The 23,640-nt window shown below is 41.7% G+C and overlaps 1 protein-coding gene across 1 annotated transcript in view; it reads right to left on the reverse strand.

Annotated features, from left to right (window-relative positions):
- DSCAM (DS cell adhesion molecule) overlaps positions 1–23,640 on the reverse strand; it is a 732,790-nt gene that overhangs the window by 30,754 nt on the left and 678,396 nt on the right. Inside the window, exons 25-28 of the mRNA XM_077879265.1 lie at positions 22,363–22,551; positions 20,860–21,150; positions 17,262–17,438; positions 4,768–4,798 (exon numbers count right to left, since the gene is read on the reverse strand). Of these exons, the coding sequence (XP_077735391.1) occupies positions 4,768–4,798; positions 17,262–17,438; positions 20,860–21,150; positions 22,363–22,551 (688 nt within the window). The remainder of the gene's footprint in view (positions 1–4,767; positions 4,799–17,261; positions 17,439–20,859; positions 21,151–22,362; positions 22,552–23,640) is intronic.

A 23,640-nucleotide genomic window follows, 5' to 3' on the forward strand; every position in this document is an offset into this window, starting at 1 on the left:
TGATCGGTCTCTTCCACTGGAATAGGAATTATATAAGGAATAGTTCCTTCTGTTTTGTACCCTCTATATCCCTGGAATTAGAGCAGTATGTGACTGAAGTAGGAGCTAAATAAATATTTGTTAAAGCTTGTTGAATAAATCATGTTGCTTTGGGGGTACAGTGGTAGTGAGTGACATGTCCCAGAGGCACTAATACTCTTCTCATTTTAAAAGATTACTAGGTCTCAACTTTCTTAATGAGGCTGCCATATTCTATAATCTATTGTTATAGGAAGGCTGATTCTCTAAAATTATAACAATTGGTCATTAAAGCAGCAGCCAACCTTCAAAAAAAAAACTAGTTGAAGAAACCTCTTTTGTGAAAAGGTTCTGTATATTTCACCATGCAAAATTGCATCTTTTATATGATATGGGAGCATGTTAAATATGTTAGTTATTATTGAAATATAATCTTCCGCCATCCATTTGCAATTTGGTTGTCTGATTATAATGACAGAGAGCTGACCCTCATTCACAGAGGATGGTATTTCCCAGCTTAGTCAATAAATTACTTGCAGTTGTTAAAACTCCTTAAAGTCTTAGTATTTTCTTAAGCTTTGTGGGGAGAAAAAACTAATGAAAAAGTGTGTACACTATCTACCTTCCGAAATGTGCTATGAAGCATTCTATAAGTTCAGAATAATTGTAGGGTTATCAGGACCATATTTCATTATAATAGCTGAGTGGGTTTTTTTTCTATATGTCTAAAGATATGAACATCAAAAAAAGCTAAACTTATCTAAATTCTCAATTTGACCCTTCTTCATCCTTTTCCACTTATAGCTAGCTCTAAATAATATTGGTCTTTGGATATTAACCATGCATTGGCTAGTGCCTTAAAGCAGGCTAGTTTTACTCTTATATAGCTGGTATATTTTTAAAAATTATTTTCACCTAATCATAAAAAAGGAAAATCCTTTCTATCTGGTCATGGTGAGTGAGGTCTCTTTTCTCTCTCTCTCTCTCTGTGGGGGGTGATTTGCTTGGGTAAAGTAGATGAGTGGGCAGAAGCACGAAGCCCAGCGAAGGGAGATGACACCGTGTGGGGGTACCCTGGCACCAGCTTATCTGTGTTTGTCCTACAGTAGCATCTGCCTTTCTGGCCCTAGAACAGCTAATCCCAGTAAAGTATGCAGATACTTTTTTGTGGAATGTGGTTGGAAAATAACGTTACCTTCACCAAGATCACAGAATGATAAATCTAGGAACAATTTCAAATTATTATTTTTAAATGAGAAAAGTAGGGGAGTGCTTGGGTGGTTTAGCTGCTTAAGCACCTGACTCTTGATATCAGCTCCGGTCATGATCTCAGGATTCTGAGATCAAGCCCCCATCAGTCTCTGTACTTAGCATGGAGTCTGCTTAAGACACTCTCTCCTCCCTTGGCCCCTGATCCCACTCAGGCTCGAGAGCGTGCAATCTCTCTTTCAAAAATAAGTAAATAAATCTAAAAAAAAAAATGAGAAAAGTAGGGAATACAGAGGGAAAATGACTTGCCCAAGATCACAAAACCAGCTGGGGGCAACTTGAAGCCTACAACATAGACTTGCAGTTCTCTATGCTCTTACTGCACCAGGCTGCTAAGTCCTCAACTTCCCTTGCAAGCAGCAGCGAAGGTGAGAGATAGTGGTTCTGTAGCCTTCTCTGTACCAGTGGATATATGACTTGCCTAGGTTTTCCAAGCCACATTTGAAATATGGTTGGCCCTTAGATCTCCAGGAAGGTGACAGAGTCTTTGGTTGTTAGGCTTTGTTAACCAAACTCAGATTGAACTGACCCTTCATGATTAAAAGCATTGCTTTTATTTCTAAATTAATCCATAAAAATCCACCTATTTGAGAAGTTTGGAAATTCTCTTCCTTTTCAATCACTGTATCCTCTGGAGGAAAACCACCTCAACTACCTTAAGTGGGAGTAATTACTAGCTTTAATGTTCCTAATTTCATGTTGGCAACTGTTAACCTCAAATACCACTATTAATGCCTGCTTTCCTCAACAGGTGGTTTTTCAAGCACAGTGATTGGCCTATTAATGTAGAAGATATTTTTGATGTCTCGCTTGGGGCTAATGAGAAGGGGGAGGGATGCATTCTAGGACATCAGAGAAGCTAATAGAACTCATCCTAACCGAACAAATGTTGAATATGTCGGAAAACACAGATTCCAGTGTCACGAGCTTTGAGCAGAGGCATAATCTCTGAAGGAAGTAGCCAGAAGATCTCTGAGATGGCTGCGGGACCCAGGCTGGGTACAAACCAGTGAAGCAGACTGGAGTGGGGATGGGGATGGTGACTTTTTATACAGAGCAAAAAAACCTACCATTTACTTTGATGTGGATGGAACTGGAGGGTATTATGCTGAGTGAAATAAGTCAGTCAGAGAAAGACAATTATCATATGGTTTCACTTATATGCGGAATATAAGAAAGAGTGTAGAGGACCATAAAGAGGGAGAGGAAACTGAATGGGAAAAAATCAGAGAAGGAGCCAAACCATGAGAGACTCTTAATTCTGGAGTTGCTGAAGGAGCGATGGGTGGGGAGATGGGGTAACTGGGTGATGACATTAAGGAGGGAGGGTATTATGCTGAGTGAAGTTAGTCAGTCGGAGAAGGACAAACATTATATGTTCTCATTCATTTGGGGAATATAAATAATAGTGAAAGGGAATATAAGGGAAGGGAGAAGAAATGTGTGGGAAATATCAGAAAGGGAGACAGAACGTAAAGACTGCTAACTCTGGGAAACGAACTAGGGGTGGTAGAAGGGGAGGAGGGCGGGGGGTGGGAGTGAATGGGTGACGGGCACTGGGGGTTATTCTGTATGTTAGTAAATTGAACACCAATAAAAAATAAATTAAAAAAAAAAGGACGGCATGTGATGGGATGAGCACTGGGTGTTCATCACACAACTGTGAATTATTGAAAACTACATCTGAAACTAATGATGTACTATATATTGGTTAAATGAATTTAAATTAAAAAAAATTCACACCCAGTCTAAAGGGAGCACTTCATGTAGCTCCAGACAGCCATAATCTCTAGACTGTGCCCAGTATGGTCAGAGCATTTTCAAGAGAAGAAAGAAAGCCACAATCTTATATGAAATCTCTTGATTTCATGAATCATATGAATTCATATTTTTAAGTCAACATTAGAAAATTCATTTTGTTTTGAAGTTATTATAAATTGAAAGACTCTGGTTTGTTTTTTGTTTTCTAAATATCTGCCAGATTTGCTCTGCACAGGTGCACATGTGTCTGGATACCTTCCATGTGACCACAGAAATGTCCTAATACTTGCTTAGCAAATAAGTACAGATTTGCATTAGAGCATGGATTCAATCTTCTATAAAAATATAGATTTTTATATTCTTCTCATGCAAGTTTGACCTAGAAGGATGTGGCTAAGTTCCTATTATGGAAGATATATTTTACAGGCCATTTTCATTTCTGAGTTCTCTCTTGGCTCTAGATTCCTGCTACCAGCTATTCGACACTTGGAAAGCATCCCAAATTCAACATGACCCATACAAGTCTTTTCATTTCCATCAACATTCCCTTTTCCCTGTCCTCCAAAAAATAATAATAATAATAATAAAAGTCTGTACCCTGCATCTACCCTCCTAATTCCTAATCCTAGCAAATGACACTTATGTTTATTTAATTGCTCACTCCAAATTTTTTAGAGTAATCTTGAGTTCTCCATATCCATTACTTATAGTACACATAGTTTTAACATATACTATTGCAAACAAAGATGTCTGTGGAAAATGTAATTCATGGGCCAATGGCAATTGATCTCTGTCTTAGGTCTTCAAAGATACTGGTGATATGGGTTATGGGCTCTTTGTGAATAATAAATGAGCACCAATTTTATATGCAAAGATGGGGAAGGAAGTTAAATACAACTGTGGTGGGGTGGGGAGTAGGCCCCATACCCATCTTCTTTTTCCCCTACAGTAAATATCCTAAAATGGCAATACTGTCAGGATTCTTGACATTTATCTTAATCTGATTTCCAGACTCTGATTATCCTTTTTCACTTCTGGTTTAATCATTACAATATAAAAGGCTTAAACTGCAAATACTGAGGTGTCTTCTACAGCCTTGAAAATTCACTTACTCATTCAACTACCACAACTTACTTATTCATCTACTATAGTTCTGGTATTTTTAACATGAGGACAACATATCAGGCTATGACCTCTAAGACCAGACAGTGAATAGATAATTGTAGCAGAAATTGGTGAGTGCTCTAGTGGAGGGGTGCTCAGGATGCCATGGCTGCTGAGGACAAGGGGATGATCTTTTGATCATCCCATCTCTTTGGAAGGGCACAGTGCACAGTGCATTTCCTTTTCAGGTTTTCTTTTCACTTGCCTAACTCTGCTAAAGTGGAAGTCTCAACCTCAAAAGTGGTATACTTGGGTGGAAACAAAACCAAAGCTATTTACTTATAATGTGCTTTTGTATTCCCAGCTTTATGGGAAACATTCCACTGGTTGAGTCTGATCGACAAGAAAACAATCTATGGCATGTACAGAAGTATATTATTTGCTATCTATATATCCTATTAGGCATAACATGGATATTTGGTACACAGAATGAAATTTATGTGTCAAAAATAAAATGTGCTATCAATTTCAGACAATCATTTAAAAAAAACATCAAAGCAAGTTGGAAATTACCCTTTTAAACATGATATATAAGATAGTAGGTTTTGTTCTTACCTCATGAGCATTTCAGCTAAACTCTTTGCATCTGGGGAAAAAAAGTTAATATTAGTACATGATAAACAACTCATTAACATTCACTTAGGCATTTATGACAAATATTCTACAGAGTCAGATGACAATAACCACTTTAAAATGTAATTATCATTCCACATATCACTATTAATAACCAAAAGTTTAGTGGATTCCTTATTTCTTCTACACATATGTATGTGATATTCATGCAATAATGTTGTATATATGCAATCATATGTCATATATATATATGGTGTGTGTGTGTGTGTGTGTGTGTGTGTGTATATTACAAAAAGAGCATAACTCTCTGGGACCATAACATTTATCAGACATCTGTTAAAGTCTTCTTACAGTGTATTTATTTGCCAATTTTTGAAAACCCAATTTTATTTTCAGTAGTCAGAAAATTAACATTTTGAAAGTAGTTTATTTATGTAGTATACATTCTACTTGTTTTGTTATCAAAATATCAAAATTTAAAAACTTATGACACATAGATGACTTTAAGAAAGCATTATTACAGAGCTCTGAGTCCCCTAGGTTGATCAAAAAAATTGTATAAATGACATATCATTGTGTCTCAAAACTCAGATGCTTATTTCAAACCCCAAAGTAAAAATTTTCTTTACATTTTTTTTGTCTCTGAAAACATTGTTTATCAAGTCTTGGTTACCACTCCTGACAAAAGAAATTCTGCCTAAAAATGATGTAGAAAAGAAGTCTACATTTTTGGTGACATTGCTTTGAAATTCTCATCTCCCTTAAAACATAATTTGTTTTTCTTTTTACACATTTTGTTCTGGCAAAAAAAAATGAATGTTTTCTTTCTTAGAATACAAAAGCCTTCTTCTTGCTTTTTTTTCCCCCCACTGCTTTCTAAAAAACTTGATGTTAAATGTAGTATTCAATGAACAGAAATTTCTGGAAATGGATTCAGCTATGTGGCTGGCTCTATAGTGGAGAAAAGAGTATGTTGAAGCATTTTCATCTCATCTTTCATCTTTTAGAGGCTGACATTTAAGTGCAATCATTGTCAAGCCGGGGAGCAGCATGGTATTATTGAGGTGCTTGGGCAGTCACAGGGATAACCACCCATGGGCTGGCATCTCTGTAAGCCGAAGTTCAGTTATTCAAATCAGCCACGCCAGCTCCTACTGGTAACCTCACACATTCTGTGCACAGATGGGTTCAGTCTGGGAAACGAAAACAGCTCCTTTCTACCCCACTCATATGGTGAAGCAAAGAAAGCAAAACAACATTTAACTTCCTAGTTCATGTCTTTCTCTCCAAAGACCAAGCAGATATGAATTTCTTCTCTTCCTGAATGATTTAACACTTGCAAAGTAAATATATATATAAAGTCAAAAGCGTGGGATTAATTAGCTCTATGTAACAGCCAAGCAGTGGCTAACTCAACGGTCTAAAAAAGAGGGGGAAATTTAAGGAGTACACACTGTACTTCAGCTCATGATTGGAAGGTAACTCAGTCCCCAATGTCTTCAGAATGGACCTGGTTTCCTCGTTTTGCTCATTATCATCACACTTTTTCTGTTCCTGAAGTCAGCACAGTTTTCTGTTCTGTGATTTTTTTTTCATATCCATGTGCTAAGGAATTGTGGCATCTAACAAGTGAGAACAGAGTTCCCCTCAAATATCGGCATGCTCTAACAGCAAGTTCTTTTCATCTACAATTAGCAGGCATCTTTGCTGTGGTTAAGCTGGTCTACAGCTGTGGGCACCCTGAACCATTTTGGTCCACACTTCCCTATGCTTATCATCTTACAATAGATCCTTTTCTCTTTCTATCTAGTTACTATGTCCTCCTCCTGATGTCATCTGAAATTGTGAGAAAAGTGATATTAATTGAAATTCACTTCTGTGAATTCTCCTTTGAGAATCGCTGGTGGAGTTTTACAGCACAAGTGGCACCAGGGACTGTGTGTGAATGTCTTCTGGGAGCAGACACGAGGTGGGCTGCAGTCACAATGGAACATGTACTAGGAATCTGGATTGTGCCAGTCTCTACCTGGGAATTATTATGTCTTCTTTCAGAAATCAGGAAATTGGGACCCAGATATGTTCAGTAATTTCTTACAGCTGAGCAGGAATTCATAACCAATGTCAGTTGGTTCAAACTTCTTTTTTTTTAATTTTTATTTATTTATGATAGTCACAGAGAGAGAGAGAGAGGCAGAGACACAGGCAGAGGGAGAAGCAGACTCCATGCACCGGGAGCCTGACGTGGGATTCGATCCCGGGTCTCCAGGATCGCGCCCTGGGCCAAAGGCAGGCGCTAAACCACTGCGCCACCCAGGGATCCCTGGTTCAAACTTCTTTTCCATTACTACTTTTAAGGTTCTGTATACATAGAGTGGGATTTGTGTCATAACTTCAGGGACATAGGGGTACAGACACCTGGTACCTGCTGACTGAGGGAGATGATCCCAGGATCACCTGTTTCAGGCTGAGTCAATCTGGGAAATATCCAAGACTGCCCTCACCTTAAAAGGAGCATGGGACTTGGAGAGCATAGACTCCAATGGTAAGAGAGCTCCATGACACAAAATTAGTGTGTCCTGTAATTTGAGCTCCTTTAGGAAGTATGGAGTAGGTCAGTTTGACTGGAGAGAGGTTTCCAGGAAAGGTTGTGAATTAGGGTTGGTCAAGGCATACAGAGCTAAGAAGGTGTGACTTTGGGTTACTGGCCATAATATGGACCAAGAGGAGAGGAGGAGGGCAGAGGTAGTGGTGGGTGGGTGTAGGTGCTGTGTACTAGCATCAATCCATCCAGAGTACATGGAATGGGGGCTGGGGACAAGGAGTTGGTGGTGAAGGTGAGAGGCTGGGATGGTTGGCTGCAGTGAACAGGGGGACAGAGAGTGTTTGATGCTATAACAGATTGATGGTATCTGCAAGAATCAGGACCCACTGGGTATGGAGGGTCTGCAGGGAGTCCAGAAAAATGACAAGATTTAGGATATTCAGGGCTGGGTATGGTAACACAAATGACAGGAGTCTGGAAGGACACAGAAGCAGCAATGTGGGTGGAGCCAAGGTGCTTGGCTTCAAACCTACTGCGGTACTCCACCATATTAATATAGGCTGGGGGACATGAGGTGAGGCTGTTCAAGGCAGATTTGGAATCAAGTTTAAGAGAGATGTCAGGACTGAGATGGGGTCCAGGGTCTTCTTCATATTCATGTAGGGACAGTGAAAAGAGATGACAAAATCTCGGATATACTTTTGTTTAGTGGTGAGAAGAAAATCTGGGGCAAGTGAAGAACATTTTTAAAATCATGAAATCATAGAATCTTAAGAGCATTAAAGACTCTTCAAATCATCCCTGCAGTAAATGTTTGTCTCCATGCTACAGTGTCTTGGGCAGATGTTAAAATGAGCTGGGCTACTTAGCACTCTGGGGAGAGGGGGGTCCATGCTGTCGCTACCACATAGCACCTCTCACTCTCAGGTCTGATTTGATGTCAAGTCTGTTGATATGTCACCTCAACACGTCCCCATGGGACCTTTGCTTTTTTCTTTCTCCTCAGTTCGAATCAAATTACCAGGCAGCAGCCCCCTCCCTGGCCTCCCCACCTCCAATGTGTCAGTCCTGTAAGTGACATCCACCTGCGGGAAGGGTGATGGATCTGAAACACACCCCTCACTGTGTCACAACTGTGCTTTGAAACTCTCGGAGGGACCTCCCTGCCAACAGGACTCAGCACAAAGCAAGAGCCTGCTCATGCTGGTCCCAAGCTGTCTTTCCAGCCCTCCTGCCCCTCATGTCTTGCCTCCAGCCCTCTCTGAGGTTCTCGCTATTGCATTCTCTGTAGACCCCATGATATGGCTCCTTTGTCGCTTCAGTGTACGCAGATGCGACTTGCCCTCTGCACTCTCCCAAGCCCCGCCAGGTGAAGTTGGTGCTTTGGTTCTCTGGACTTCGCACACCTCTGCACAGCATCCAGCATACCCTTTCCCACTTCCCATGGTGGTTTCCTGTCCCCATGTCCTCTCTCCACTGGCCTGAGTCATCTGCCTCCCCAGCTTCAGCCCAATCTCTGCTCCATATGGAGGTCGCACAAGCTTTTCTTGGGGATACATTTAATTGTGGGAAACATCTCTCTGCTCTTGTGCTGAAATCCCTTGCTGTAATTTCTACCTGGACATAACGAGGACACCTGGAGTCATTCATAGGCCATGAGAATATCTCCATGCAGCTGCCTGCCACCTGTTTCTTTTCCAAGTTGAAGTTTCTAATTTTCTCAATCCCTCCTCAGATGGCATAATTTCTAGGTAATTCTCTATCTGGGACTCTTCTATGAAAGACCTGTGATTTCTTATTGTCCTTTATTAAATGAGGCCGAGCACAGAAACTGGTCATTTTTTGATATTCTCTTTCTTGCACACCCGTGAGGACACAATGCTCATTATGTGTGTTGTAAATGAATTTTTACAACTTATATAGAAGATCTTACAGTTTTCCCTATTACATTTTATCTCTTTGGTTCCAGCCTTTCAAAAGCTCTTCAAATTTGGATTCTTCCCACTAATACATTAGCTTTCACCCTTGGAGTTGTGCCACTTCCAAAATGGCTCAGCCTGCTCTGACTTTAGCCTCAGCCTGGTATCCCATAATCAGTCAGCCCTGTCCAAAGGGAAGTGAGATTTGTCTGGGCCTTTGCTCATCCCTATAATTTCCCGATTGCTGGCAAAGCATCCTTTCTATAACCTAAACTACTTTATCTCAATCTGTAACTTCTAGAATTTATTGTTTTTGAAAATGGGTATGGAGTGTAACTATTTTCCTATGCCTTTGATTGTTCAAAGATTATCCACAATTATTTTTGGGATTATATCCAGAACATCTTTGTCCAGAATCCTAAGACATCATCATTTGGGGTCTAGGAACCAGTACCATGTGATATCCTTCCTAATATTTCCTGTGGGGGGGAAACAAAATCTTCCCCTTTAGTGTATTATCGTAGCATTTATTGGTGCCCATAGTATGGTGCTTATCATTTAGAATTTGTGTAATAGTTAGTTGTAAATATGCCTTCCTCCTCACTAGCAAGATATCAGAACTATTATTTTATGCGACATCCCATCTTTTGCTCCCATAATGACTGGAACATAGTAGGCTTTGAAAGAATAAGTAAATTTTTTTTTTTTAAATTTTTATTTATTTACTTATGATAGTCACAGAGAGAGAGAGAGAGGCAGAGACACAGGCAGAGGGAGAAGCAGGCTCCATGCACCGGGAGCCTGATATGGGATTCGATCCCAGGTCTCCAGGATCGTGCCCTGGGCCAAAGGCAGGCACCAAACCGCTGTGCCACCCAGGGATCCCAAGAATAAGTAAATTTAAATGATCAAGGGCTCTGGTTATTTTCTTAAGCTCTTCCTTCCTTCCTTCCTTCCTTCCTTCCTTCCTTCCTTCCTTCCTTCCTTCCTTCCTTCCATCCTCCCTTTCCTTCTATCCCTGCTTTCTTTCCCTCCCTCCCTCTCTCCCCTCTCCTATCCTCCTTCCTGCTCCCTCTCTGTCCTTTCCTTCCGTTTTTATAATTCTTGTTCCACATTTTATGATTTGAATAGCACTTCTCCTGGTGCACATCAAAGCAAAGCAGACATTGAGTCGTTCTTTCTACCTGCCATCTGTTAATATGAGAACATCATCTCAAGGCTTGTTCTTGCTAAACAGCCTCTTGTGTTGCCTGTCACATTTTTTTTCCCCACAAATTTCAGCTCAATCTGAGATTTAGACTTTGTGACACCTTTCCTAAAGCCCTTTGCTACACCTACATATACATCCCTGGCTCTGTGTTTCCCCGTTAATCTTGGGAGTGATAGAGAAATAGTGCCAGGATATTTGGAAAGAAGGGGTTTCAAAAAATAACATTTGCTAACACACTGAATTGTAAAGTGTCCTAGAAAATGGTAACTGGAAGGAGAATTTGGTGATCAGAAGGTAACTGGTCATCTGCCTTCAGGAGAGCATTTGGTGGGTGGGGGTGGAAGTGAGACTGTGAGGATTCAGGAGCCAGTGAGAACTGATGCAGCTGAGTATGGAAGTCTTTCAATAATCCAGTGAGGAGAAGCAGTAGAGAAAAGGGTGGTAGGTAGAAAATATGCAAACAAGAAAGAATCTATATTTTTTAATATTATGGGGAAGGTAGATATATCAAATATAGAGATAAAAATGAATAAACCAAACATTTTCCATTGGAAAAAAATAAAATTATGAAGTAGTTATTGATTCTGTGTTAATATATTCTTCTGACTCCATGCTTCATTGACAACCCTTTCAAAGCCAACAATATTGATGGGATGTCCTGTTTCTTTATCTGGGAGTCCCAAGTCTTAGGCAGTTTCATGGAAAGAGAACAGGGTATGGCAGCAGTGATCAGAGCTCTTTCTCTAGCCTTGTCTTGATATGTGATTTTTGGACAAGTTCCCTTAAGGTTTCATGTCAGCAAAATAGGGTATAATATATATCAAGTTTATAATCTACCTGTTTGCATGGCTATGGAGAGACTAAGACAAGGCAGCATAGAGTAAAGCATTATGAAAGACAAGGGCAGTGCAAAAGTAGAAGATATGAGTCCTCTGTTGATTACTGCATGATACAGTGGGCTCTTGGGAAGAGGCACCCCTGTTAGGTAACTAATATTATAGCGTGGTCTCGCCCAGTTCCCATGTTCTTTTTGTAGATCACTTCCCATCCTGGAAGAGTCTCATCCACCAGGCAGTGCTATCACGGTGTGTCAGGGGAGCACAAGGCAAATCTCAAGAACAGCAGCTGTGCCAACTGAGAATCTGAGCTCTTTCCCATTTTGCGTGCCCAAATGTTTCATTAAAAAAGAGAAATCTCATTCATAGCCACATGACTACACTTTCATTTCTGAAGTTTCTAGTTAGGTAAAATGGAATATGTTTAGGTTAATACTTCTGTTGGGCAGCTACCTGCACATACCCACAAAAACAAACGAACGAACAAACAAACAAAAAAACAGTTTGGGAGTAGCAGATTTTGCCTAGCTTTACTATCTATCAAGTGTTCTTTGCAAGCTGCCTCACAACAATCCCTGCTTTTCTGTGGAATTGAAATGGGACTCGTAAAGTAGCTATTTTTGTGAGGGTTATGAGCCTGCATTTATGTTTTTGCCAGATGACAAATAGGACTTCCAATCATCAGCATGCTATGAAAGCTGATCCGAAAACTATGACTAAATAAATAGTCAAAAAAGAAAATCTATAACCTTATCCAGGAGTCCAGAAGACACATTTTGCTTGTAATCATGCCCTGATTTTTCTGAGAAAATCTGAGAAAACTGCAAGTACAAATATGGACCAAGTAGAACACCCAGGCAGGGCAAAGCACCAGGGCTGACGCCAACTCTCTCCCTCCGGACTCTTTGTCCTCACTCTTTGTCCTTTGCTCCACTGGCTGCCCTTGGCTTGGCCCTGCCACCATCCTAATGTTCCTTTGCTCTCCACTCTTTGATATGGAGGCCACTTTTACTCAATCCTTCCATTGCAAATTTGGAATTTTAAAAGAATAGTTTTATTAAGAAATTAAGGTTTGAAAAAGAAAAAAAAGGAGGGAAGGAAAGAGGAAGGGAAAGAAGGAAAGAAAGAAGGAAGGAAACAAAGTATAGAAATGAAGTTTCAGAGCATATGCTTATGATCTCCTATTGGAGGAGATCCACAACTGGGCATTTATTAGCTTAATTAAGAAGTCTCTACACTATTCTTCCTTTAGATTATTAAAGACCAAGCTAATATTTAGTCCTACAAATAAGGAAAGCTTTTAGCTCATTTGCAGAAGAGATGAATGGATGTTAGAGCTCAGTAGATGATGATCATCCCTCATAGCCTGCCCCTTCTTCTGTGCCCTTGTAGAACCATGAGGCCACATACTCTCTGGGAATGGCCTTCTGTAACTGATTTGTTTTTATAATATTAACACATTTCAAAGCATGCTTAAAATAACCTTGCTTCTGTTCACGGGAAGAAAGGCATTTTGCCACAGAAGCATGGTCAAATTTTATATCATCCATTGATTTTTATCTTTAGCTTATTTGAAGTGCCAGAAGTAGCTTTTAGGCTTGGCATGCCAGTTGACCCAACTGGCTGGTGCCAACATTGCACCTTCTTGGGTAGACTCACACTAAAGAAGGAAGTTTTTAGTGATACTGGCATTGATTACTTGACATGGGAATCAAATTTTGTGGTTTTTATAAGGTTGGGGCTCCTGAGATCATGGACCCAGCCAGGGATTTGTTCTGTAACCTTGCACTTTAAAGGATTTAGAAGTGGAGAAAAATCAGGGCATGATTACAAGCAAAATGTGACTTCTGGACTCCTGGATAAGGTTATAGATTTTTTAAAAAACATACCACTTGCAGACAATTTAGACTTTAGGAGGTCGCTATGCTCTAAAATTAGTAAAGTTCTCAGGAAGGAAGAAATATAAGTTGCTAAATTGCTTGAGTCTCATATTCTTTCCTTCCTTCTTTTCTTCTTTCCTCCCTCCCTCCTTCCCTCCCTCCTTTTTCCTTCTTTTCTTAATTTTTACATAAAAGAATGTTATGTTATATTCACCTAACTAGATTGCTTGTCTACATGGTAAAACATATCTTGCTTATAAACATTTAGTAGTTTCTAGCAATCAAACAAGGTCAACAATACGAAATTGACCTTAAATAGCAACTCTAACAGTATCCATTAGAACCCTCACAATGTTTTTCTATAATCCAAATTTTATTTCCAGTTTTGATCCTCATTGGTGGTTGTTCAAGCAACATTGACATATTATTAGAAAGGTCCTTATTTGGGGCAATAAAAATATTGTATGAAGCAACTCTTCCTGTTGAATCTGTAAATATATTTGAACTCATTTTAATCCAGGCACAGGATCTGTATCTTATGTGGGTCAGGTTGTAACTAGGTGATTCTACTGCTGAGTTCTGTTTAATAGGTAGGCACCTACTACATTAAGCTCTGGCTACAGTTTTCCTCTATGAGTGAGTTGTAAACACTTTTTTGTCATTAACTAACATTTTGGGGGCTCTGCTGGACTACAAGAGAAAGATGTTTTGGGGGCAAGATTTGGCCTTGTGTGGAGGTTCCTCAAAGAGTTAAAACTAGAACTGCCCTACAACCCAGGAATTGCATTGCTGGGGATTTACCCCAAAGAAACAGATGCAGTGAAACAGCAGGACGCCTGCACCCCAATGTTTATAGCAGCAAAGTCCACAATAGCCAAACTGTGGAAGGAGCCTCGGTGTCCCTCAACAGATGGATAAAGAAGATGTGGTCTATGTATATAGTGGAATATTCCTCAGCCATTAGAAATGACAAATACCCACCATTTGCTTTGACGTGGATAGAACTGGAGGGTATTATGCTGAGTGAAGTAAGTCAGTCATAGAAGGACAAACATTATATGGTCTCTTTCATTTGGGGAATATAAAAATAGTGAAAGGGATTATAGGGGAAAGGAGAGAAAATGAGTGGGAAATATCATAGAGGGAGACAGAACATGAGAGACTCCTAACTCTGGGAAATGAACGAGGGGTAGTGGAAGGGGAGGTGGGCAGGGGGATGGGGTGGCTGAGTGATGGGCACTGAGGGGGCACTTGATGGGATGAGCACTGGGTGTTACGCTATATGTTGGCAAATTGAACTCCAATAAAAAAAATATATAATTAAAAAAAACTGTTATACCCAGCACATGGCAGGTGATCAACAATGGCTTGTTGAATTAAATTTACTTCTGTGATCCATACACATTAAAACTTATAGTGAAAGGGAATATAAGGGAAGGGAGAAGAAATGTGTGGGAAATATCAGAAAGGGAGACAGAACGTAAAGACTGCTAACTCTGGGAAATGAACTAGGGGTGGTAGAAGGGGAGGAGGGCGGGGGGTGGGAGTGAATGGGTGACGGGCACTGGGGGTTATTCTGTATGTTAGTAAATTGAACACCAATAAAAAGTAAATTAAAAAAAACTTGCTGTTAGAAAGAGGGTGGAATTGGGTTCATGGTCCTTTGCATTCTTGCTGCATTTGTCCAACCTTTACAAAGCACGTACAAAATGCAAGACTGCAGACACTACTGTACTCCGGCAAGGTACTTCCCTGGAACTCTTTGCTCCCTGACATCTTGCGTAAATATGCCCCCTTTCTCACAGTACTTGTTTTCTTCCTGCTGAAACCTTTGTGCCGGATCTGTCTTTCCTCATGCACAAAGAAAACAAAACCGTTTCTGGGGAGGGAAAGGCCCTGCTCTCTGATGTGATGTATTGCTTTCTTTATCAAGATTCACCCTGAAATACTGGTGACTAGGAGTAGAGATGCCCACAGTGATAATGCCAGTCCCAGGATATTTTCTGGCCAGAGCACTTGCAAAGCAACCACTGAATCACCAGACATGGTTAAGAATGACAAGAAAGGGTCCATGGGCCCGCCATTGGTCCAGCGCATTATGTTGGTAAGAACAGCATCTTTAGCATCTTTAGAGGCTGAGGTGCTTAAGTTGTAAGTAGAGTAGGGCAAATCAAACAATAGCTGGGAAGGAAGGAGTAAGCAATAGGGCCAGGGTGAGGGGAGGAACGGTGAATTTGGCAGAAGGTAGTAGAATGCTAGGAAAGAGTGCCTTCATGTTTAGTGCATTTGCTGCCAAACCCTTGTGATCAAATGGAAATTATTAATAAAAAATTACTGCTGATTTTATACGATGTTTTATGAACAACAGATAGCCTTTGAAATGCAGCTAGTTAGATCTGGCTGTCTAAACGCAATAAGGACAGACCCTTGCTGGGTCTGTCAGTTATTGGCTCCTCAATAAAATTGCCCCTTGCCCCTAAAGACCTGAATGTGGGATTTTGTTGTCCCTGAAAGAGTTATAAGGACATCCTTTGGTCCTTATAGTGATGAGCACTTGTGGATGTAATCCAACACAATTCACTTTATGTTGGATTTCTCAACTTATTAAGCAATATGTTGCTTTTTCATAGCTCTTAGACGGCCTCCCCTTCTCTCCCCAGTTTGGATTAATTGCTCCCTCCTTTGTGCTTATGTAGGATTTGTTTGAAGCCCTATTTTAGCATTCATGACATTTTTGTTCTTTTCCTGGTAGATGCTCATGTGTCTGCCTCCTACACTAAACCTAAAGTTCAGAAGGTTCTTTCTCTTCATTTTGATACATCAAGCACTAAGCATAATGCTTAGAATATATAGGATTTACTAAGGTAAGTCTGCAAAACTAAATAAGTGGTTAATGTGATTTAGGAAGGATATTTCAATGAGATCGATGGCTCATCTGAATTATGGGGCTGCAGGAGATTTGAATGGAAGCGCTATTAACGTGTACAGATGGAACATGATGTACTTCAAATATTTTAATTTGTCAGCGAAGTGGAAGCAAATTGATAGGAAAATGTGTTAGGGCCACATAAAGAGAAATGCTTCCCATAAGTGCAGACAGGAGAAAGTATCAGCATGTTCTGCTGCTCTAATCAGATTATAGCCAACTGAAGTGTTTGTAGAAGATGCCAATGTTTCAATATCCCCACAATGTCTGGGGTATATCCCAGATAAGTACTGGGGACAGGGCTTTCAAACTTGTCCCTAAGATGTAACTCTGAGGAATATGCAGGATGCTGCATGACATTACTCCACACTGGACTGATTAAATGCGAACATTGTGTTCGTGCATTTTATCAAAAATGTGGCTTGGTTAAATATCCTGACGGTGAAAAGCAAAAGACTTAAAAATACTCTTCCTGCGTTGAGTTTCATGTTGGAAAGAGCTCATTTTCCTCACACTGCAGGGCAAGGGCAAAGGCAAGGAAAGGCTCTAGCCAGAAGCTGGAAATAGCTTTGTCACCAGGACCTCACAGAGCTGGACATTATAATAATGGTGTCTGCTCACAATGGCTCTCGTCTGGCCTAGGCTCTTGTCTTCCATGGTTTTTTTTATGGTTTGAGTGAAACTCTTACACTGGGCTTCAGCTCAAATTTCTAATTTGGGAAAGTGTGTGTTTTCTGTCTCACAATGCTTTACCATAAGCCCTCAATTTCCGCTTCCCGGCAATAAAATAGTTCTCATTGCCACAGCAAATGTGATAGATCTTTTTAAAGGAAGTCGTAATTGATGGCACTGCTGGAATGGTTAGAATTAAAGAGAGGGGGGTTGAAAACCCATGAGAAAATCATTTTCTTTGCCTATGATGTCTAGGATTTAGGAGACCTGTGTGAGGTTGACCCTCACTCAATTTCTGATGGTGTTGAGTAGTAGCATCTGTGTGACTCTTCCCCTAATGCTCTGTGACCCTGATGAAGGCACAGCACAGAGTCAGGCAGCTGGAAGACCTGGCCTGGAGAGTAAAAGCCCTTCTCTTGGGGGTTAGCTCCCACCAGGCTGGCTGTCCAGCAATGGTGGCACGAGCAGTTGACTGTGGGGCCACCACTCACCTCTCAGCCTCTTCAGTCTCTGCTCCCGCCTCCTCCTCCGTACCACGAGCAGGAGCACAAACAGCAGCAAGACCCCCACCAGGATGCAGGAGATGGTCACCAGCATCTTGAGCCCTTCGTTGGTTGTCAGCCCTTCTTCACTTTGGACAACTGACTTAATGAGTGGAGGGATTGTACCTGAAAGCAGGGCCGTGGTGTTAGATGACTATTAATGAAGACAGCATGGCGGAGGTTTTAGGGATGACGGTTACAAGAGGCACATTGTGTGATCCAAGGGTGTCCAGGGTGATGAGCAATGAGAGGAGTTCTTTATCTAGGTCCTTGCTAATTTATTTATTTTCTCACACCCCTCCTCTGCCCAACTTGCAACTTACTTGACAGCACATCAAATCACGATCTGCACAGAGGGTGAAGCCCATTTCTTTGAAAGGGACTCATTTTGCAATGTACTGCTGGGTGCAGGCACTTGAAAGCACAATGTCCAGGCTAGTGCTTAAAAAAGCCACATGCATTTAGCTGGAATTGTCACCTATAGTACAACTTATAGAGGCTACTTGAAAAACCTGCACATCAAAGAAGGAACAGTAGGTCTGGCAAGTGGACAGGAGTCTGCAGGGAGACTGTTCCAGATACACTGGTTTAAAGAAGCCTAACGTCCCTTTCTGTTTGGTTATTCACTTGCTTTTTATCTACTTTAGAAACTCTCATTTTAGGGTGTAAAGACTGAAGATAAATTTTCAAAAAGGAAACATCTAGGTCTCCAAAGCACACTCCTTAACGATCAAGCATTATTATACAGTGTTATGAAATTCAGATTATTTAGAATCATAAGGAAACACCTAAGTAGACTGGACTCTGAGCTATATTTGAAGCTGCTGTCTATGCAGAGGCTGAATATAATGGGCACAGAGATTCAAACATGCATCCACACTTTTATGGGGCACGCATATTGGCACCTTCCATTATGTAAGAAGCTCCATCTCACTATATTTTTCATGTAAAACAAGGGCCAGGAAGTCAGTGGTTTAGGAAAAATAATGCAAAAATAATACAATTTCCCCCCTGAGCAAAAATGGTCTTTATCCTGCAGTTAGTAAGTAGAGCAGGGATAATAGAATCCCAGTGCCCTATGTTATCTGCCCAGGCCAAGAAAAGTGTTCTTTGAACTGTGCAGTGTTTTCAGCTGGAAACCATGTCTGTGGTTGCTCAGAACCCACATAAGGAGATGCAGGTGAAGCTGGTCTGCAAAACCAAGGCAACACAAGGATGCATGCAAACATTTTGCCAAGGAAATGGCAGAAGAAAGAGTCAAATAAAGACACAGAAGAATCTGAGACCTGACTGGTATAGGTGTGAGGCTGTCAATGTTTGTTTCTCCCAAAATGAAAGAAAAATCTTCAGTCAGATATGATAAAAGAGATATTAAAGCTATATATCTATGAGATCAGTTCCAAGAAATCCACAATCCTTTTCAATGAAAATGCAAATATGTATTTTTATATCCTAGTGTAATAAAATCATTTCAGATTTCAGAAATTTAAATGTAGCTCACAAAACTTTTGCATGATTATAACCTAAGATCCAGGATAAAATGAGAGCATCATTTTTTTCTTTTTTCTTTTTTTTTTAGAAGACAAGCACTTAAATTCTGCAGAGTGCTTTGTAAGTTTGAATTACAGTTTCAAATTTTGCCTGTGAGTGATTTCTCATTAAAAGATTAGCATGACCATATCATCAATATGCACAGTGAAGCCCAGTGCTCTGGCACCTACACAGATTATAGAGAAGCTACATGCCAGCATGTGATTATTGTAAGTCAATTAATGTAAGCCAATAAGCTAAAGTAAGAAATATGCTTTCTGCCCGAATATGTACCTGCTAGCAGAGGACTTTGGGGGAACTCTTAAATGCAAAGTAAAGTTTGGTAAATCAAAGTCCTTTATTTCATAAGATCAAAGAATTAAATCATGTTGGAGGAGAAAGCCACAGGGAAGGGCTACTCTGACTATGGTTGGTACTTGGGGTTGGGACACCCTTGAATGACATTACTTGCAACTGAGGGCTAGAAAGTTAGAGGTGGCCCACGAAGAGCATCAGCTCTTGAGCAGAAGGGTTACAATCCAGTTGCTGAGCTAGCCATTCCAGAGCCATGGCGCAGAGTACACTGCAGTTGCAGAACCCCAGGCTGGAGTAACCAATACCAGGAAGGCTTCCACCTAAGGCTCTTCCTACTTTCATGTGCCCCAGGCCTGAAATGCTGGAGGCCAGATAGGGTGTTGGCTGGGGAAGACTTTGTGGTGACATGGCCCTGGATAGGAAACTTGGGAGTGGGTTTCCAGTGTGCCAGAGCAGAAAGAACTCATTCTGGGTCATCCATGACAGTCTAGGAGAAAATGACCAAATGAGGATCCCAGTCAACATCACCTGGTTAGCTTCCTTTAGTTGTTTATGAGAGTTCTTGGGTTCATGGATATTCTTGTTAGGATTGTAAAACCTGTGCTCCAAGGAGGTTCTTGCTGGAGCTTTAATTAAGCAAGATCCCGAATACATACAGGCAGAAGAGGGAAGACCCTTTAGCCTGCCTACTGATGATGAATAAAGTATGGGTGGTGTTTGCTCAGGTACACACTTCCTGGGCTAAACCATCCAACACTGTGGTCTGACCTGATCAATGGCATTGGCCAGAAGACTCGGAGGGGTGGGGGATGCTAACTAAGCCAGGTGCTTCCAATATCCTGATGAACTGTAGTGGGTCTTGTGTTTGAGCAGCTAACTCAATCACTGCTTTTCCCTGAGTCAAAGTCACTGCAAAGCTGTAGAAATCAGCACCAACATGCTGTTTGAGACTTTCTAAAGTTCCCTAACTGCATAACCATCAATGACCCACTATCTTTCACCTCACTGGGCTGGACATTTGTTCAGATATCAATAAATAGCCTTTGATACAAGTTGTAGAAAAAAAAAGGATAAAAATCTGTATCATTTATTTTTGGTTCACCAACCATCACAAGATACCTTGCCTGGTTTTCAGAAAGTCCATGCAAATTGCATGTGCATGTGTGTGTGGGGTGGGACACATGCTAATATCCTATGATATACCGCTTTCATCAGTGCCTGCATTTCTGCTTAGGGACTGCCATAAGCTCCTTTACCATGAAGACTGTTTTGGCACATGCAGTCTAAGGGCTAAATGAGAGCAAAGGCAGAGTTATGTGGGTTGGGATGGGGTGGGGAATGGGTAGGGAGACAACAAAAGCAGTGTTAGCACATAGTCATTGACAAATGCACAGAAGCACATGTTTGGTAAATGAAGGTAAAGAATCCTTCAGCCCAAAGAGAAACCACTTCTGCACCAAGAATCCCTAAGGAGATTCCCATTAGCCCTCAGTTCCGTATTTCTGGAACAGAGCCATGGTCTCGGGAACACCGTGAACTAGGGAGCCCCACAGGGAGCCGACTGAATGGCCCCGAAGCCTAAAGGGATCTGTGAGCACTGGTCACTCTGTGCCAAGGATGAATGTTGCATGGGAAAGGGACAGTAAGCACATGCACATGTCCTGTGACACAAAGAGGAGGGCCATAAAGCCAGCCAGCTTACTGCCATCGTAGTTCAGCGTGGCGAAGTTGGCCTGCTTCTCTGCACAGCCGGCACTGTTGCACACCCTCATCTGTAGCTCATACCACGTGGCTTCTTGCAGGTCGTACAAAATGTACGACTTGGAAAGAGAGGTCCGCTGAGCTGTGGTCCAGACTGTGGTCCCAAAGGGTCTGTACTCCAGTGTGAAGGAGGTGATGGGACAGCCGCCATCATTCCAGCCAATGAGGTTCAGCCTCACGCGCGTGGTGTTGATGCTGGCAAAGAGTTCTTGCTCCTTTGAAAATTGGGGCTCTGTAGGAGAGTGCACAGTGGAGGTCAGCTCATGGGATACACAAATGAAGGCCATCTGCATAGTCACACATTTCCTCTTTGGCTGCTTTCCCCATCTGGGTAAGGAGCTCAGTCCAAGTCTTGGTCATAGTCAACTCCCAATTTGTCCACTATTTATTGGGACCTATAAACCAATGGGCAGTCTCCAACTATCTCCCTTCGTAGGTACTAGAGGGAAAACTGGGTGGGTAGAGGCTATCTTTGTATATGTCAGAGCTCTTGAAGAACAGTGCTACTTTCATGTATGCATTTCCTTGAGTGGTTCTGAAGGAACCAGTGCTGTGTGCTGAGCTGACCTGTTTCCACTCTGGGGTGGATGGACCTGACTCAAGAATAGTTTAGTTGGATTTGGGAAGTACCAACGGGTGTCCCTTGCTATCTAAACAATTCCTACTGGAACCCAGGGATCTAGTGGACATACTTCTGCATAAATAAATCCCTCATCCTCTGAAGCCTTGCTGCATCTTATCCAAAACTCAGGTGCCAGGTCCAGGTAGCACCTTTGCCTTCCCATCTCTCACTCTTTGCTGCTATCCAGTGTGGCTCCATGCACTCGATGAGAGTCAGACATGAGAGGAAGTTCCAAAGACCCTCTCTTCACTGCCTCACTCACTCTTCTGTGCCACTGTGCTCCTCCCCTTATTGGTGTCCCCAGACTACAATTTCACTGCTGAGCACCGATCCCTCCATCCCCAGGGGTTCATCTCCTCAAACATTCATGTTTCAGATTAAAAACCAATTCACATTAAAAGTCAACAGTCTATATCAGTCACTTCTCACCTGAAAAGTGGGGCCTTGGAGGCAAAATGCGAGTTATGGATAGAGGGGGCATCGGGCGACGGAGAGGGGGAAGATCACAGTAGAAGAAGGTGAGGGGTAAATGTCATATTTCATGGTGACCCAGCTGGGGCACTTTATGTTGGCACTGAAACCCTTGATTTGCAAATGGCACTTGTCTTTTTCACGGCAGGTGAGATAACGAAGGAAGGGAATCAGGATATTCTGTGAAGATGGGCCATTCCTCTCATTGCACCGCAACACTTCCAAACCCGTTTTGGGAATAACAAAGTTCAAACTCACAAACATGCAAATATAATGACATCTTCTGTGGTTCCAGTCCCCAAATTAAATCTGGAAAGTAGAGGAAATGTAGACACCAGGAAGCACACATACCTTTCCCCAATGTTTTTGCTTCTATGATTTCACTTATGCGTCCCGGTCCCACTCCATTTTGGGCAGTAAGAGTGAACTTATACCAAGTACCACACTTCAGATTTTCCAAGCGGTAAGAACGTTCACTTGGGCTGATTGGAAAACTTCCCCACTGCTCACTGTTATCCTCGGAGTACTGCAATATGTATCCTACAGAGCACAAGACATATTTGAAAGAGTCTTATTTCCTTTCTACTAAAAGTTGGTGGACGTTTGTATTTTGTAGGGGATGAGAGTTCTCAGCACTCATGCATCTTTGGAAGAAAACAGTTAAAGTCTCCCTGATGCCAGGAAATTGAACCCAGGCTGGGAGGAGGGCTATGATGATGTTTTGATTAGTATTTAGGCCACACCAGACATTACTATGGTGTATTGCTAATTGGTGTGGTGAAAATAAAACCACTTTCTCCCCATTTCCTTTTAAAGGGTGTAGCAAGCAGCAGGGAATGGACACTAGGTCTCTAGATATTGGCCCTCAGGGAACACATGCCTGAATCCTTGGGTATCAGCATGCTCTGAAGCTGACTTACATTTAAGAGAACTAAAGCTCCAGAAAAGGGGTATGTTATCAAGGGGGTAGGAATCTCCTCAACAACCCCCCACCCAGGCCATAATCACCAAGGGAACTGGCTCTAAATCCTGTATTCATTCCAACATTTCCATGGTGACCTGGCCTCTCCTTTGTCTGAAAAATCCCTCCAAAAATTCATTTCTGTACATGACCACTACCACCTGTACTTCCACTAGCATGAACATTAACTGTCCATTTCCTGAGTGTTCACCATGTGCCAAGCACCGTCCTCAGCCCACTAGGTTCATTACTTCACATAACCCTAGAAGATAGTGATTTTTATCCCCACAGCACAGAGCAAGACACTGAGGTCCAGAGAGGTTAGGTGACCATTTGACGGCCCGCTAAAGTAAGTGAGATTCAAACCCCACCTTCAGAAACTGAAGCCAGCACTATTGGCCCTTGTGATCATTGAGACATTCCTCCTTGTTATGGCCATCATCCTGTTACCCCAATCACTTCCTGGGGGGCAAACAGGTCTGTTTTCTCCGTCCCTGCCTCCTCCACATTCACACCCAGGCAATCAAGGACCAGCCTGCCTGGTGCATGGTGTCCTCAACCCCCCCCCCACCCCTGAGTGGACTGCTATCCTCCGGGCTCCATTTTTGACATGGGCAAAGCACTGCAGAGACTCCCAAGCCCACACAGGCAGCATCAAGTGTTTTGCG

The sequence above is a fragment of the Canis aureus genome, chromosome 30, assembly GCF_053574225.1.
Source record: "Canis aureus isolate CA01 chromosome 30, VMU_Caureus_v.1.0, whole genome shotgun sequence".
In the NCBI taxonomy this organism is placed as follows: Eukaryota; Metazoa; Chordata; class Mammalia; order Carnivora; family Canidae; genus Canis; species Canis aureus.